General features: G+C 39.2%; 1 protein-coding gene across 1 annotated transcript; it reads right to left on the bottom strand.

Moving 5' to 3' along the window:
• Positions 1–311: 311 nt before the first annotated feature.
• Positions 312–18,637, bottom strand: LOC124556123 (Down syndrome cell adhesion molecule-like protein 1 homolog). Its single transcript, XM_047130142.1, has 4 exons — positions 18,358–18,637; positions 18,021–18,259; positions 13,255–13,492; positions 312–391 (listed from the first exon to the last, which is right to left on the bottom strand). Exons 1-4 carry the CDS (start codon positions 18,635–18,637, stop codon positions 312–314), a joined length of 837 nt encoding a protein of 278 aa, XP_046986098.1.
• Positions 18,638–19,615: the final 978 nt, after the last annotated feature.

Raw genomic sequence — 19,615 nt, 5'->3', positions numbered from 1 at the left:
ACAGTCGTAGGGCAGTAACGAAGCATGGCTTTTGATTCGGGCAGTTGAGAATATTGCCCCTGAAAAAAGCGAAAATGTTTAGAAAATGGTATTAAACAATTAAAAGCATGTTTGAAACTTAACATATTTCTGAAAATCTAGAAAAATTGAAGCTTTCAAACAAAACTGACAATGCCATGCACGCTATGGACTACAACGTTTATAAAAACGAGTGTACCAGTACTAATTTTTCAGAAACCGCGTAGGACTGTTATTTTTCACCCGATTGACTATTTTGCACAAAGGTCTTGCTGGGGCTGAAACATATGTCCCTACTGTATAATATGGCCACATTCTTCAGGGCCCATTCCAACAATTTGCCCTGCAAAACAATTACCTCCACGCATTCTGCCTGTAAACAACAACAGTGGATATGGGGAATTGACAGATAAAAGAATGGGTCTTTCTTACAGCACTGTTCTGCAAAATTTCATATGTGTGTTTACGACAGTCCAAATCAGGGTTGCTAAACGTATGAGTTTCCTCGTACAAATACGAGATTTGTTGTCTGCTATACAAGGTACGAGGAGACGGTGAGGCTCATAAAGTTATGTACGAGATTCTAACGTAGGAAATTTTATAACATGATTTTTTTATTGTGGGCAACATTTATAGCGTAAAAGGGTCTTTACACTTTGGCTACATTGGGTGTGCTATATGAAAAGTAGACGCATTGGGTATTTTCGCGCATTTTTTTCATTTTAATGTATCTTTTAAAGTTTTCCTAGTTCCCTTAGCTCCCTCAGTGTTCCTCGAAGCTCGTCGGCAGAGTCTGGAACGTTGCGTAGTTTTGCGCACTGCTACCAACGAATGCGATTTGGAATGTGTGGCACTACAATGAACAGAAGCTCCGTGTGCAGTGGACGCGACAGTGTTAATGATGATGATAGTGATAGTGATGATGATGATGATGACACTGGAACCTAGAGTCCAGAAGAATGTAATGTCTGCGACTGACTTGTTAGTGATTATATCCGTTTTGAGTATTAAAATAAATTTTTACACGGTTTTCTATGTAATTATGTCTCACTCATTGAATAACTGTCACACATTATGATTTACTTTCGTCTATATTTAATCTTCATTGATATAAAAAAGTACTGTAACTTAATATAAACTTTCACAAATACGCTCTTTCAGCAAATGTGTTTACTTTCATGCTGCTTGCACCACAATAAGCGAGGACGGCGTACCCATTGGCAATAGTGCAAAGAAGCCATTCCGCTGTTACATTCTGGCTTTTGCTTCCGTTCCTCCTTGGCTCACTTCCCCCTCATCCCAGGAAACTTCCTGCCTTGGGCATGGATGTGTGTGATGTCCTTAGGTTAGTTAGGTTTAACTTGTTCTAAGTTCTAGGGGACTAATGACCTCAGCAGTTGAATCCCATAGTGCTCAGAGCCATTTGAACCATTTGAACCCAGGAAACTAGAAAAACTTTACAAGGAATAGTGGCCCATGGCCATGCGTATTATAAGTTACACTTCTAATTTTCATGGAAATGGCACATGCGCAACAGATTGTTACACAACAATTCAAAAACTGTTAAATGTAATACTCAAGGAGAATAGTAGATCTATTCTCCATAATAATACATTAGACTCGTTCATTTTCTCAATAGGGCGCAATATTGTCTAAAATTAGTGCTTCTGTTGGTAGATTTTTGTACTTTTCAGTTACAATTTAAAGTTCTAAAATTCCGATAAACACAACATGCCTGTGACTTTCCTATTACTAAACAAATTAAATGTTTTACTGTAATAATGACATCAATTAATGTTTATTTATTTGCAACTCATAAAAAAATAAGTAGTTGAGAAAGCCTATCTCTGGAATTCATTTTAACTAAGTTTCGAATTTTGCACACTAAAGTGCGTGACAATGAGCTCACGAAAGTCCAATGGAAACAAAATAATTTTTTTCTCATTGATACTAATTTTCGTTTCACTGGCCTTCAGTCACACAAAAATTGGAATCGTATACTTGAAGTCTAGCCTAAGCTATCCCTAAATAATCATGTCATTGAAAAGAAAAAGCAATCTACCCTGTGGATAGTTAGCTGGGAATCCGTGAGGAACAAACTCAGTTCTTCGTATTTATCGTCTGTGGCTATCGCAAAAGGGAAAGTAGTACTCAGTCGAGAATAGAAGGCCCCTTCCTCCGACGTTTACCGACAATTACCGAACTTAAATCGTAACGCTGCCGACACATGCACTCGAACAACGCGTGGTGTGGTATTACTTCAGTAGGTATTTCATAACGAAGTAGCCACACATTTGAACATGAACACATATGCAACGCTCTTTAACGAAATCAGGCGATCGTTACGGCGCTCTGAGCTCACAGTGCATCAATAGTTCAGCGAAGGTGTGTTTCCGGCACTGACAACAGCCCGCCTCGCCATTTGTGGTACCTACTTTTCTTTGTTCCATACATCTAGTATTGTGTCTTTTGTGTAGTTGTTCGTGCTACCTATTTACCTATAATTATGAGTAATTGTGAGGAAGACAGTGATTGTTGGTGGCTGGACAAAAAAAGGAAGGTAACACATTATTGCAGCATCGCTCACAAAATTTTAGACATCATTGGTTAAAGGATCCGGCATTTAAGGACTGGCTTTTGTCAGACACCAATGATTCAACTAAAGCCTAGTGTGCATTTTTCCTGGGAACATCGACGAAAGCTGAAATATCTAATTTGAAGACTCACGCCACTACCCAAAACATATAAATAACAAACCAGGTTCTAGAGTAAAAACGCAAACATTAACATCGCTTGGATTCCAAAAAACTGCAATTCCACAAAATAAAGAAAAAGCACGTGCAGAAATTAAACTTGTTGCTTTTTTTTTGCAGAGTATAACATTGCATTTTCGGTTGCTGACCTTTTGATACCTGTATTAAAAGAAGTTGCGCTGGATTCTAAATTAATTAAGGAAATAGAGCTCAAAGGAACTACAGTAACAGCAGTGGTAAAGAACGTTCTTGCAGAAGGTCATATAGCAGAATTAGCCCAAAAACTACAAAAAAAAAAAAAAACTTCTGTCATGACGGTCGAGACAACCGACATTACGGCCAAACTGCTTGCCTTGTGGTACGCTATTTTGATCAGAAGCTCAAAAAATATGTAGCACATTTTGGGAGTTGCACAAAATTTTTAAGGAAAGAACCGATGCTGATGATATTCCCACAGCCAGTGCCGTGATTTTATACAGATCTCTTATCGATTCATTCACCAACTATAATGTCCCACTAAAAAACGTTTATAGGCTTTGGCTCAGGGGGGTGTAACGTCATGATGGGTGAAAACTACTCCGTAAAAACTAGATTACGACGTGATTTTAAAGGTATCACAATAGTGACATGTATTTGTCACTCAGCCCATTTTCGTGCTAGCGAAGCATGTAAACAGTTACCTGAAAGTGTAGAGCAACTAGCTCGTGATATTTAGAACTTTTTTAAACACCGTGATAAACGCCAGTTTGACTTTCGTAACTTCCAGTCATTGGTTGAAGTGCAGCCACACAAAATTCTTAAGCCATCTCAGACAAGATGGCTTTCATTGGCAGCAGTGGCAGAAAGAATATTAGAGCAATCGGAAGCCCTACATCTATTTTTTATCAATTTCACAACAAATTGTGCACATAAAGCCAAAGCCGAGGTGCGAATCGAGCAGTATTTAATTCTGAAAAACTCAGAAGCGCAGTAAACAAACTTTATTTTATTTTACTTGCATGGTCGCTCCCATTATTTAATAAATTCAGTCTGGAATTTCAAAGCTAGAAAGTCTTTATTCACAATTTACATGAGAAAATACGTGAACTTAACAGAAAATTCTATTGCGTTATTTGCAACGCGAATACGTCACGGGGCCTAATCTAGGTGAAATAGACCCCGAAAGTCAGCGACATCATCTCCATGACACTGAACTCTGTCTTGGCGTAAAAGTTCAGGAGCTCTTAAAACATACGGATGTGGTCATACATCCTGCAGATATTGAACAATTATTTTCATGTTGCAGAAATTTCCACAAAGTTGCTGCCACAGAAATTAAAAAAAAAAAAAAAAAGAAAAGAAAAGAAAAACGATACAACATGGAGGACCCTGTCTTGTCCAAGTTTCAAGTTTTCAAACAAGAAGCCGGCCGCTGGTGGCCGAGCGGTTCTGGCGCTACAGTCTGGAACCGCGCGAGCGCTACGGTCGCAAGTTCGAATCCTGCCTCGGGCATGGATGTGTGTGATGTCCTTAGGTTAGTTAGGTTTAAGTAGTTCTAAGTTCTAGAGGACTTATGACCTCAGCAGTTGAGTCCCATAGTGCTCAGAGCCATTTGAACCATATTTTCAAACAAGAATTAGCAATCTCTCACAATTTTAGGAGCCGTTTCCCAACACTAATGTCTCTTATTGAAGTGGTTCCGCTTATAATTACACCAGATGATCACGCAAAGAAACAAATAATAGACGATCAATGGAGACGGCTGCCGAACGCACAAGCTCGATATCCTGAAGGACTGAAGTAAATTAGTGAGCCAGAAAAGTTTTAGGATCTTTTACTGAAAACTGAACATTTTTCTGAGTTGGTTCTTTTTGCTCTAACTACACTGTCTCTACCTCATACAAATGCTGACTGCGAGCGAGTTTTCAGTAAGGTTAACTTGATAAAAATAGACATAGGAAACCGGCTAACTGTGGGATGTGTGAAAGGGACACTTCTTGCTGCAGAGAGCGTAAAAAGGACCAACGCGTACTGGAAATTGCGTCAATTTTGAACCGACAAAGACATGTATAACCGCATGACTAGGGAAAAATTGTACGGCAACATGGTACGAGGGCTGGAACTTTAATAGTGGCAACTATTTATTTACAGCTTGTACAAAATAGATACGTGTTTCAAAGTTTTACTGGTCTTCAAAGTAGTCACCAGCATTGTGTATAACCCGTTGCCAGCGATGTGGAAGTCGTAGGATACTCTTAGCAGTGCCAGTTGTGTTGACAGTACGAGCGGCGCGGGCTACTGCCCGACAAATTTGTAGCAGTTCTGAAGCGAATGTAGCGAAGTGTTTCCTTCAGTTTAGAAATCGAGTAGAACTCACGAGGGCTTACGTCAGGGAAGTGCAGTAGGTGGTATAGCACTTAGCAGACCCAGCAGTCAAAGAAATCAGTAACAACTTGCACTGTACGTGCTTGAGCATTGTCCTGCGAAATGATGGTCAGCAGTGGCGTAGCGTGGTTGTAAACGTTGCGGAGACTCTGCAGATATTATAGGGGGACAAAATACTACAATAAACAATAATTTGAACAAATGAAACAAAATGCATCAAATAAAACAACAACAGCTACCACTACCACTACCACCTCCACTGATAATAATAATAATAATAACTAACTTGTTCAAGAAACGATGACAAATCTGTAGAATTCCAGCAGCAAGAGAAGAAGCACTTACATTTTCTTGTACACAAGTGCAATGCGCCTGTCTTTTCTTTCCACGAATAAGTATATAACTCGGTGTACAAAGATCTGATCACTGGATAGCTCTCCAAGTAGTGTCTCTTCTATTGCTAACGTGTTCAAACACGACAGCCGGATGTTGGACATTGAATTCCTTAAATAATTCTTCACTCGTTTAAGAGCACTCATGCTTCGTTCACTGCTTGCTGTAGTTGCGGATAGGGTCAAAACCAAACGCAGGAACTTCGTTGTTTCTTCATAAACGGAGTCCAAATCATTGTTGACAATGTACTTCAAGAGGATTCTTGGAGATAAGTGTTTTTCCTCATCAGCGTTTATGTTACACAGTTCATTTTCAAGTTGTTCTTATTTGAAAAAAGGGTACTGTGCTAACAATTGAAGCAGTTTCAACTTTGGGAATTATTTTTGATAGTTCAGGAAACAGTTTTCGTTCAAAAGTTCAACAAACTGAATTTGGGGAAAGTCTTTAAGTCTTCTTTCCATCTGAACAATTTGCAAATCCAGTATCTCGTAAGTTAGTGCCCTGAGAGATGTCTTTTGACTGTCACAGAATGATAAGTTGCCATTCGAACACAAGCTGCATTTAATGCATTAATCAACGAATGTTTCCGCTCTTAATTGTCATAAGTTTCTCAGAACAGTTCTTATTTCGTCGTGGCAAGCAGTTATACTGACAGATTTTGACTGAAGAACGTTAAAGAGATGATCAAAACACCCTCGGTAGAAGCAAAGCAAGTAGACAAACGCAGGATCATCCATCCGTCGTTTCGTTCCCACAGCACAGCTCAAACATTCTGGATCCCACTGAGAGTCTGTATCATCAAACATATAATTAAAAACACTATATAGCCCTGAGAAATGACTAGATGTTCTTCAAACTGCCTTGGAACGAAAGTTCCAGCTAGTGTTGCTTGCATGTGGCAGTTTAAATCCTTTCCCAGTTAGCAATATAGTTCGATTGATGATTTGCTGAAAAACGCATGGAATGCAGTGAGATCACTTACAAACATGCGTACTTGTATGATTTTGGAGGCGTGTAACAGTACCAAATTCAGCTGGTGTGCGTAACAATGAATAAACAGCGCATAGGGACAGAACTGCTTCACCAATTGTTGTAGTCCTCTTTCCCTGCCCGCCATTACTGAAGCGCCATCATATGTTTGATTAACCACTTTTCCTTCCACACTCATTCTTTCAATGCTGCATGAATAATGTTTGACAAACCTTCAGCAGTTTTATCTCCAGAAACATCGTAAAATCCAACGAATCTTTCCTCAATTTTGTCTGCAATAGAGTACCTGAATATTATACTCATTTGAATCTTGCATGACACGTCTAATGTTTCATCAGCCTGAATCGAAATGAAATTGCAGTTCTGAATTTCAGATTTTATCTTCTCATTAACTACCAGAGTTATCATTTCTATTACATCATTCTGTATATCTGGAGAAGTTCCTCTAAAGGTTGAAGATGATGACAGATGGTCTCGGATTAACTGCTCTCCTTGAGCTAGTAAATCCAACAGTTGCCAGATAGTTACCTTTGTTGCTGGAGGATTCGCCTTCTCGATGACCGCGAAAGGCTAGTTCTTGTTTACAAAGAAATACAATTGCCTGAATAAGACGAGCCAGTACTCTCCCGCAGGATGCAACTTGTTTGTTGTATTTTATTGCTGTCAGACGAGCGGCTTCAGAAAGGGCGTGCTCAGTTTTGCTTTTGCCCAGTAACTGAAATGATTCTTTGTTCTGCAGGTGACGTTTTGATATCCGATGCTTTTGTGCTTTCCTGTCAAAGTTCTTTATTGTACAAATGCCCTCATTGCATCATTCCTTTTCACCACCGAACAGAAAACATATATAACAATATAATCCGTTATTAACTGCATTCGCAGTCAGCAAAGCATACTTTTCGTACCAAGCTTTCTGAAAAGTGCGTTTTTGTTTGGCTTCACTTAAAACTACACTGAGTGTAGGAGTAGGTCGTTTGTCCTTCAATTCGAACTTTTCTTTGTACGTTAATCTAGAAAAAGGCCTTTTTAATAAAAATTCTGTAAGGTGTTCAGTTGCTGGCTCACTCATGTTGGCGATACAACGAAAATATCCACAAAAAACACACAAGAATGACAACGAACACAAACCGCGCTGTTCACTTCCGTATTAAAAGCCAGCATAGCAGCGGCAGAGACTAGACTCGATACCTGCTAGCAGGTGCAGCGCACCGGCCTTCGTGGAAAAGGGAAAGTGGAGGGGAGCCGAGAAAGCCAGTTACTAGTGTTGGGCTAAACTGCGATTTTCCGATATCAGTGATTTATGTGAATGCTACTTTTCAGTATCTGTTATTCTTAACTGTGATTTGTCGCAGTTAAGAGTCGCAGTTAAGGAACCTAAGTCGCGTATCCCTCCGCCACTGCTATTTCTGCGATTTCTGCTACTTCCGCGATTTCCGCGACTTCTGCTACTTCCGCGATTTCCGCGACTTCTGCTACTTCCGCGATTTCTGTGACTTCTGCTACTTCCGCGATTTCTGTGAGTTCTGCTACTTCTGCGATTTCTGTGACTTCTGCGACTTACCACCGTATGAAAAAGCTACATCTGTCCACACAGAAAATTGCATCTCAACAAACCTGTCATTGGTAAGTATGTTTTACGTTTGTTCTTCCGTTGGCTTTAATCTTGTATTAAAGAAACAACTGTGAAAATATTAATAGTGTAATTAATATGTAAGTAGCCATACAGTACCGTAATAGTTCGTGTTTAGAAAATGAATTCTAACATATTGTTATGTTCTCAGGTACCCGAACTACATTTCAGTCACTCAGTAAAGTGATAACTCAAAATATCATTGTCAGCAGATCTGGAGAAATTGCCACTGCGTCTTTATAGCGTTTTCGTCAGACGAGAGGTTAGTTTCTAAGTGTTTCGATGGACTTAATCACTTAAGTGAGATCATTCTTGCAAATGTGAAATGTACCCCATTGAGTGGCTTTCATTACAGCAAATATTAGCAATCTACTCTGTCAATTATATTGCTTGTAATTAGTGACAGCAAAAATTGTTTAATAATTCTTGTGATTTTGCAGACACAGTTCTGGTTGCTGTACGTATCTATCCACATCAAGGCTGTTGGGAGGGACTCGTGAAGATTCAAGAGAGCTCTTAGAGGATTTGCAGTTTAAAAATGACATTATTGCGAAGTAAGATGAGTGATTAAACTGTGTTTTATTGAAGTTGTTGTGCGATTTTAAAGGAATAATAAATGTTAAATACAGTGAGCGAATAATGAAAATCTCATTTTCCACATGTTAAGCCGTCATATACCCGACCTGTAACATACCCCGAAGTCTACAATATGCATTTTGAGGCTGTTGTTATGAAAGTGGGGAAGTACAGATCTTCCAGTTAAATCAGGAATAGCTTAAGTGCATTACTTGAAAGTAACACAGGAAAAGCTTACTTATGTAGGTGGTAGTAGTGTCGGCAAAAAGTTCTTGTGTGTGAAGTTGCCATGTAGAACACCAGGTGTAAAACTTTTCTCCCGAGTCTTGAACTGTGTCGGAACAAAAGTGAGGCATTCATATGACACAATAATACTGTTTTTATTTCACTACACTTACACAGGTGTCTGAGTTCTGCTGTGTTAACATTGCAAAGTCCTGTAGGCATGTGGAGTATTAACCAAAACTGTCATATTGGAAGCAGAATCAAACACATTTGTTACGTTACTTGATATTTTCAGGAGAAAAAGGCAATGTTGCTTCTTATTAATACACTCCTGGAAATTGAAATAAGAACACCGTGAATTCATTGTCCCAGGAAGGGGAAACTTTATTGACACATTCCTGGGGTCAGATACATCACATGATCACACTGACAGAACCACAGGCACATAGACACAGGCAACAGAGCATGCACAATGTCGGCACTAGTACAGTGTATATCCACCTTTCGCAGCAATGCAGGCTGCTATTCTCCCATGGAGACGATCGTAGAGATGCTGGATGTAGTCCTGTGGAACGGCTTGCCATGCCATTTCCACCTGGCGCCTCAGTTGGACCAGCGTTCGTGCTGGACGTGCAGACCGCGTGAGACGACGCTTCATCCAGTCCCAAACATGCTCAATGGGGGACAGATCCGGAGATCTTGCTGGCCAGGGTAGTTGACTTACACCTTCTAGAGCACGTTGGGTGGCACGGGATACATGCGGACGTGCATTGTCCTGTTGGAACAGCAAGTTCCCTTGCCGGTCTAGGAATGGTAGAACGATGGGTTCGATGACGGTTTGGATGTACCGTGCACTATTCAGTGTCCCCTCGACGATCACCAGTGGTGTACGGCCAGTGTAGGAGATCGCTCCCCACACCATGATGCCGGGTGTTGGCCCTGTGTGCCTCGGTCGTATGCAGTCCTGATTGTGGCGCTCACCTGCACGGCGCCAAACACGCATACGACCATCATTGGCACCAAGGCAGAAGCGACTCTCATCGCTGAAGACGACACGTCTCCATTCGTCCCTCCATTCACGCCTGTCGCGACACCACTGGAGGCGGGCTGCACGATGTTGGGGCGTGAGCGGAAGACGGCCTAACGGTGTGCGGGACCGTAGCCCAGCTTCATGGAGACGGTTGCGAATGGTCCTCGCCGATACCCCAGGAGCAACAGTGTCCCTAATTTGCTGGGAAGTGGCGGTGCGGTCCCCTACGGCACTGCGTAGGATCCTACGGTCTTGGCGTGCATCCGTGCGTCGCTGCGGTCCGGTCCCAGGTCGACGGGCACGTGCACCTTCCGCCGACCACTGGCGACAACATCGATGTACTGTGGAGACCTCACGCCCCACGTGTTGAGCAATTCGGCGGTACGTCCACCCGGCCTCCCGCATGCCCACTATACGCCCTCGCTCAGAGTCCGTCAACTGCACATACGGTTCACGTCCACGCTGTCGCGGCATGCTACCAGTGTTAAAGACTGCGATGGAGCTCCGTATGCCACGGCAAACTGGCTGACACTGACGGCGGCGGTGCACAAATGCTGCGCAGCTAGCGCCATTCGACGGCCAACACCGCGGTTCCTGGTGTGTCCGCTGTGCCGTGCGTGTGATCATTGCTTGTACAGCCCTCTCGCAGTGTCCGGAGCAAGTATGGTGGGTCTGACACACCGGTGTCAATGTGTTCTTTTTTCCATTTCCAGGAGTGTATAATACATTCAGAGTCACAGCTGTGTTTGACCAACCATAACTGATGCTGAATGTGCATGTCGTCATATAATATGAAGGGCTTATTTCAATAGTGGTACAAGTCCATTACCTCCACTTTTTTGTCTATAATGCTTCTGCAATTAATGATCCAAACAAACATAAATAAAGGTTCATCTCTAGCAAGAAGCCATATGCTTGAATATTTCTGGTATCTCAACTGCAGATTTTTCAGCACTCATTTAACTTTACGAGTCTGTATCTCAAAATGAACGAAAGTGGACTTGTACCACTATTGAAATAAGCCCTTCATATTCAGTGTTACACACAGCACGTCGATCTCGTGAGGCACAAGGCTCTCGTAACGAAGTACGTACGTCGGTCAACAGATGGCACTAGGAAAAGAATGTTAACTGCGCTTTTTAGTTGCTACTTGCGACTCTTAGTTGCGATTTGTCACAGAAATCGCAGTTTGACTCGGTAGCGAATAGCATAGTATCAACTTTGCTCAACAGATGGCACTGCTAACTGCGCTTTTTAGTTGCTACTTGCGACTCTCTCCCTAAGTTGCGACTTGTCACGGAAATCGCAGTTAGACTCGCTAGCGTGTCGCGGAGATGAGCGTAGTACGAACTTTGGCCAACAGATGGCACTGTTAACTGCGCTCTTTAGTTGCTACTTGCGACTTCTAGCCGCGATTTGTCACTGAAATCGCAGAAAGCAGTACGGAATTCGGCCAACAGATTGCTCACGGCGTTGAATGTGAAATGCTACTTGCGACTGCTAACTGTGACTGAAATCGCAGTTAGATTTTGTAAAGTTGTTATTGTGATATCTGTGACTTCTCAATCACTGTGATTTCTAACAGATACGCGATTTCCTGTCCACCACTACCACTTACACAGCCAGGTAAGGGAAGGGAGGCAGAGACAGAGAGCAGTCGAGTCTCAAGCAGGCAGATACACCAATACTCAGGGTGCGGCTGCGCGGGCTACAAAACTAATGTCCTCGCACATTTAGTGCTCTTAGTAGAAAGTAGTTATATTTTTGTTATGAATTACTATTGTATCCTTTTTAAGCAGGAATACAGGGGAGACTAAGTCTCAAAGTCTCCCCTCACGCTACGCCACTGAATTGGTCAGGTCCTGCAGAAAGTGTCATCACTTCTGTCTCTATGCTGTTCATTTTTGGAACACAACCTACGACCAGCTTTTGCAAATCCTTGTTACTTCCGAGAGTGAAATAAAATTATATCACAGGTGTTAATCGATATTAAGCATTCACGCATTCCAGTACGTCTCATCTCACCGCCACTACCCCTTCCTCCCGCCCTCCCTCTCCCATGGCCCAAACAGCCGCGACGAGTAATGTGTCCAGAATTTGGTTCTATAAAATGTGGCCACTGTAACATTTTATTTGTTGAATTCAAAATTTTTAAATCTACGAATGCCTGGTAAATGCACACTCATTGAATGTCTTATAACATTTTAAATGCTTGATAAAGGTACGAGGTTTGAAAACCAAAGTACGAGATTTTTAGTTGTTCATGTGCGAGAAAAAAAGTTCTATGGTTGGGAACCTTGGTTCAAACGCAGTTGCGCTGCAGGCAATGGCGCAGTTTCCTTAAACGATGTGGCAATCCCAGAAACGTACCTGAGGCCTACACAGTGGTAGTTATAGCTGTAGAAGTTCCCTTCTGTTCATCTGCATCATTGTAGAATTGCTGAAATTTGTGGTTTGGTGGTCTCATAAACAATCATTTCCCGAAGTGTATAGGAATTCACTACTGGTAATCAGTAGACTGCTTGTACCCCAGATTCAGGGGGGAGATGCAAGTCCCTATCTTCGCCCCTCTATAGCTCCACTTCGCAGATGCTAACATGGCAAATGTACATAATTGTCTTAGATTTGTCTAGAAGGTGCCCTCTGTTTGTCACAGATAGAAGGGACAGGATGATCAGACAGAGCACAATTACAATAAACATGAGCCCATATTAAAGTACCACGCACACTGACCAACTTTTAAGAATAATAATGAGTCTATGTGAATGTTGACTTTCCCGGCATATACTGCTGACGAAATGTTCTCAGGCTTCCGTCTAGGTTACTGCACTGTCATTCCATTATGTTTCAATGAGTCAGTCTCATCATCTTCTGGTGACTTAGGTGGAAGATGTGTGAGAGTGAAACTCTCCAAAATACCATACAGCATCAGAAAATTTTGTCATTATGAGCTTATTCATTTAATCACAGACATTTTTGCTCAGTGTAATGTACTGACAATGAAAATGATAGACTGTGAAAAAAATAATCTCTCGTTTTGTCAATATACTTTGTATAGTCGTCATTGAACTTATTTTTCACTCTTACTTAAAATAAGTGCCTACTCTCAACATAATTTCTTTGCAAAATGAAACAATAAGATGCTTATCAAAATGAGTGTGTTGGACTGGAGAGTCTCTTGTTTCCATTAAATTTTATGAAGGGAGTTGATAACAGTTACATATATTATACTGAATGCTGAGTTAGTAAGTCAGTTCAAAGACAATATTTTGACTCACCATCTTCATCTGTTGCTGCAATAACCTCTTGACTTCGTGGACCAGCGCCAATTTTGTTATAAGCCTGAACTAACACCGTGTACTGGGTATACTTCTGAAGATTTGTCAAAACATATTGCAAAGGCGTGTCAGGAGGCATATCGTAAGTTTTATAGTGATATGCTTCCGTTGAATTTGATTTTTTGTATCCAACATAATAACCTATTATTTCACCATGTTGAAGATACAAATCAGGAGGCTGTAACAAACACATCTTAATTTTATTGTCTCTTAAAAACAATATGGTATGATAAAGTGTCATACCTTGGAACAATTTTCAGACTTTTGCTCTAGCTAGCCCTGTAATTTTGGAAATGATAGTGTTCACTTTATGTGTACTGCAGTCTTTTTCAGAAATTACAAAAACTACTCCAGAAAAGTAAAGTTTTTCCAAATTTGAAAAACTGTTCCAAGGTACATTATGCTCATGTACCTAGGAACAGATATTCTATTCAAATTTAAAAATGATGCAAGCCAGAAAATCTTGCCAATTCTGTATTTTTTAGTCTGTGTGTTACATTATTATTCTGCTACACACCAACAATCAGTAACTGAAATGAAATTAAGAAGAAGTATTACCAGAACACAGTGTCAAATTCAAATAATTTTCAAACAGAAGCTACTGGCAGCAAACACAAATTTCCAGTTTTCAGACAGGCAAAATCTTAAAACATTAAAAAACTCTGTTAATTTGCAAATATCATGTATTCTGTAGTAGGTGACCTTCAGTTTCAAGGTACAAGATCATGGATGATCAGTGAAGTGTGCAGAACTGTCAATATGCTATGTAACTAGTTTTTAAGTTATACAGAATACTATTCACCATAAAACATTCTAGTTGAAAAATGAACAATATCATCCAAATAGCTTTAAAATATTATACAGCACTTAAATATGTAGAATTAATAATATTTACAAATGCTGCACAAAACACTGCCTCATGCCTCACAACAACACAGGAAGTGACAGAAACTGCTTATTGTGGTTTCTAGTGAATGTTTTCTTCATCACTGTACAAAAAGCAACAAATGGGAATGGCAGTGAGTGAAAGAGGTGTAGATGAAAAGCAGATTTTAACTGTTGTAGACTAGTTTATAAATATGGCAGTGAAAAATTCTTGATGGAATATAAATAACAGAAGGACTAAAGGTATCAATGCATTATATAGTTGAGACATTAAGTGGTCAATAACACAAAAGAGAGACTGAAAGCACTGTTAAGCTGGTGGATGATGTCCTTCTTATGTTTACATCTACATTTACATACATACTCTTCAAGCCACAATATAGTGCATGGCAGAGGGTACTTTGTACCACTGCTAGGTATTACCTTTCTTGTTCAATTTCCAAACGGGATGAGGTAAAAATGACTGTCTATCTTCTTCTGTATAAGCCCTGATTACGCTTATCATCTAAATTCTAAAGAACAACTGGTGGTGAAATGTGGATTACCATCCATAGTAAGCTTATCAGTAAATCATGTTGTTAAAAAGTATTTCAGTACAAGCAAAATTAGATTGGAGATCATGAAGAGCTGTAGTTATTTCTGAACAGGTTGTTACAGTCTACAGAATTGGTTTTAACACTAACAATGTAATCAGGTAATCAAACAGGCAATAGGTAAGAGTAGGGGATGTTATAAGCTGAAGATAGTATCATTGAGACAAAAAGGCAAAAGTATTTGTCTATAATTTATAATTACAATTTATGTATGTGGTGCACAGTTTAGCAGGCATGAGTTATTTCAAAATCAAATAATACAGTTTATTAAATCTAGTCTTTATGTAGGTCACTGAAAAACACTGCCATACTATTTGCCTGTGCTGCATATAATGCACTAAATTTTTGCAGCGGAGGAATCTATTTCCAAAGCTGAAGTAATGTTAGTATTTGATTTTCAGTATAATATTCACAGAAATGAACCTTTCTGACACTGCAGAAGAATGTGAACCTCTGGCACCAATAGAGCACTGTCACTTAGCTGATTACACAGGTTCAAGTAAAACAATTTTATCCCCCAAAACATTTGTACTCCTTTTCCAGACTCCTCAGATAAATGAAAAATTAATGCCAGTGGGAGAAAGTATATAGATAGAAGGATTCCAAAGACTGTAAGAAATGCAAGAATGTTACTGAATGTCAAACTATTTCATTGTTGTCATTTAAGCTGAAGCCTTGTATTCACACTATCAGTGAATGCACTTTGCCCAGTAAATTAAACACACCCAATGAGATGACTATCAAAAACTTGTTGTAGATATAAAAATTCACAATTGTGGAAAACACAGTTGTATTCTAGCTACACTAATAAGATAGTTAGAGATATGAGTGGAGAACCTTGTGTACTAGAAGCATTATAAATTACTTTATTAAAATTATTAAAATATTGATTGAAGAGAAAGGCATATAAAGTATTAAATCAATTTGTAATTTTTGGAATAAATTTCAGTACTGTAGAGAGGAACTGCATACCCAGAAAAATAAACTCAAAAAATGTGTGCTGATGTTATGAAAATTTGCTGAAGAGGAATACACATGAAAGATCGTTTCCACACAGGTTTTGTAGAGCACAAATAACACCAATACATAGTGCCTTAAGCACATACAGTTATAAGTGATGTTAATGAAAGTATGACTTTCATAAAAACTGAAAATAATTCACCTTGAACACTTGTGTCAGTCTGGCTTGGGACTGTGACCAGAAACATGCCTCCTAGGGGTTCAAGTCAGGATATCAGGCAGACTACTCCTGTTAAAATATATTCTGTTTTAAATATTGTTATGTGGTATTAGTCCTGTGTATTCAAGTATCATTGATTTGTAGGATTAAACCATCACTTGCTTAATAAGAACAAAATCATACAAAAGCATCAATGGCATCCCATAGATTGATTTGCAGAGTCACAGTTCCATGTGTAAATATATGGTAGACAGTGTATCTTGCCTAAAGTCATCTCTTCAGTGAATGGTTGATGGATGGTAAGTTCTGGCTTTTTACTAAATCAAAACAAATTATCTGTCATGTTGTAAACTAACACTGGACACAGCCATGAAGGAAATCATATTACACTGATTGAATTGTGAATGTTCTCTCTTGTAGCAAATCAGGAGGAGTGCATGGATGGTTGGTAAAATCACATAATCATCACCTTCATGAAACATTTCACACACAGTACTCTTGATATCACCTACGTCATGGCTGCAGCAACAGGTAACATATTGAAGATGGGATTGAAATTCTATTTTTTGAGTGCATAAGAGAAAATAATGGTAAATTCTGCATATTATAATCCTTGTCAGACATCTGCTGAAATGTCTGGATACTGAACCGCTACACAGTGGCTCTCAGAGTAGATATGTAGATGTAGTAAACGACTGCTGTTGCAGCAGCGAGATCATTTAGTCACTGATCACCTATATATGAATTTGACCTGCCTCACATCTTTCAATTGCCAATTGGTAAATGAGGCCTTAGTGCCATTAGTTCAAGTTATCTATCCCATCAGCATTCATTTACTGAAGTTCACATATCTAGTCTGCAGAGCTACTAACCAGGTTTGAGTCTCATTCTAGCACATTGTTTTAATTGGGAAGAAGATTTCGAAAAAGTACACACTCTGCTGCAGATTGAAGGATTTTTTCAGGAAACAATCTCCTTGGCTATGGCTAAACCATTTATGCTCAGCATCCTTTCTTTCAGGAGTGCTACTAGCCTTATCAGGTACACAGAACATCATGAAGTTTGGAAAATATGAGAGAGGTACTGGCAGGAGCAAAGATGTGAAGGTAGGTTGTGAGCTGTATGAGTAATACTCAACTGGAAATAGAACTGCCCATCAAAGGCAAGATCCAAGTTTGAGTACCAGTCTGCCTCACAGTTTTAATGTGGCTAGAAGTTTCAACACAGTGCACACTCCTTTCCAGAATGAATGATTCCTTCCTGCAGACAATCTCATGGCTGTACTTAAGCCATTTCTCTGCAATATCCTCCCTTCCAGAATTGATTGTCCCACAAGGTATGCAGGAGGAATTGTGTAACTTTTGGAAAGCAGGAAACAGATATTGGCAACAGTAATATGGTGATGCCAGGAAAGGTTTTTTAAATATAAAACTTGTATTTGCGGGTAGGAAACAGCGTCTTGTCCCCTTGTCTTCAAGAAGTAACAAGGGAAAAGTACAAATCAAAATTCAGAAAAATGGGAAGCTAATAGAGGACTTTATGTATACAGTTGACTAATAGAGATAACAATAAGTCAGGAATTACATCAGTTTATGAGACTTCAAGTTACTTATTCCTTATGTGGCTAATTTTTGCATCCCCTGAAATCAATTTTCCTCTGTTTTCATCTGTAATGACAAGGAAGAAGGATACCTTTGCTTCTATTTTAAGACAAACTTTCAAACTTTTTCTAGCTTCCAGTCCCCTGATTTTATAGTAATTTGTAGTCATTAAACTTTCATACTGATGGTGCTTCAGAAGATCCATTGTGATACTGCTATATGTGTACTACAGTTTCGTAATGGCCCACTATCACTTCATTGTTTGGGGGGATCAAGTATTTCTGGTACAATATAGTTTTAACTACCATGAGATTAAATAAGAATGAATATAAAACTAAGATGCTATACATTTGCTCTTCCCTTTATCCAACAGTATTCCATGCACTATTTACATACTTTCACAAAATATGTGCCAGTATAGCAAATGTTAATGAATTATTTACTCACCTTCCATGTGACAACAAGAGACATTGAATCTTTCATTTTCACCTTAACGTCTCTGGGTGGTGCCTCTGGAACCTCCTCCAGAGTACTGACAGTAAGTATATCACTTGAATTAGACATACCAACTGAATTTTCAGCAAGCACTCTGATATTGTAGGTATGGGCAGGCATTAGGTCATTGATAGAGCCACTCAAAGTGTCCCCATCTACCACAACCTGAGCAACATTCTTGTACCAAGCAACTGTCAACAAACACATTTACTGCTCTTGCAACAGTACTTTGCGGTCACTATGGTAAGTTATAAATTATTTATTTTATTACAAAAATAAAACAACTTACCTGATGAATTTTTGTACTGAATAATGTAGGACTTGATTGGACTATTGCCATTGTATGGTTGTTCCCACATAAGATCCACTGAACGACTTGAGTAATTGCTGATATGCACATGTAATGGCGCTTCTGGAGGCTCTTGTACATATAACCACACCTCTGAACGGTCAGTGCCATATTTATTGTTTGCAACACAAACAAATAATGATGTGTCACCTTTGTCAACATTCTTGAAAGTCAAAGTTGAGAACATGCCTTTATCTGTATCATTTTCTAAGAGAGTCATTCTGGAATTATTTACCGGACTAAACTGCAGATCTCCTCGATACCACTTTATAGAAATTGGTGTATCGCCTTCCACAGTGCAGTCAATAGTTACAAAATTTCCTTTTATAGCTGTTACATTCTGAAATGGCTTCAAAAATTTTGCAGGCACTGAAAGAAAGCATAGTTGTTTGCTGGCATAATGAGTATCAAGTGTAGCCTTAGGTGAATAAATAATGACATGAATGATAAGTAGCTTATGTGGAACTTACTATGTACAAACATTTACTAACCATATTCTTTTAACAGGTCACATCAAATATGAGCTTTATATATATACATGGTAGCAAAGGATGTCTCAAGTTATTCATTACTCTCAACATCAGATAATGTGAATTATAAATGCTAAATTGTGAAATAAATGTTCATTGTACTTATAAAATTAATGCATCACTAATGTTGTTGGTGCTTGTACTGGTCATGATCCCTGTTTATGTTAGAACCCTCTCAAATGATAATATATAAAACAATTAAATTAACTTCTCATCAAAATTCTTGTTGCATATCGTGATCTCCCTAAGTGGTTCGCAATGTGCACATAAAAATACTGTCCAAAATAGTTACTACAAAAGAGTGAAAAGCAACAATGTTTTTATTGAGTAATATTAATCTTAAAATATTGTATCTGTTGGCAGTGATTGAGCATGTGATATCTTAGTGACACTTCTGTTTAAGTGGAGGCTGCTCAATTCCACATGGATCTACCACACTGAACTGCAAAGTATTTAACAGACTGCAATGATTGTTATGTATTTGCCACTTTATCTCAGGAAACCTTTTATAACAAAATAGTCATTAGTAGAATATTGTGACATTAAATAATATTAATAGGAGCATATAGGCAGTAGCCAAAATAGTGCATCCATTAAAGAGCTGTATAAAATATTAGCTAAGGAAGTACCAGTTCAATAACACTAACACATAAAAGAACATAAAGTAA

The sequence above is a fragment of the Schistocerca americana genome, chromosome X (assembly GCF_021461395.2).
Source record: "Schistocerca americana isolate TAMUIC-IGC-003095 chromosome X, iqSchAmer2.1, whole genome shotgun sequence".
NCBI lineage: Eukaryota > Metazoa > Arthropoda > Insecta > Orthoptera > Acrididae > Schistocerca > Schistocerca americana.
This window is presented reverse-complemented; position numbering and strand designations above follow the sequence as displayed.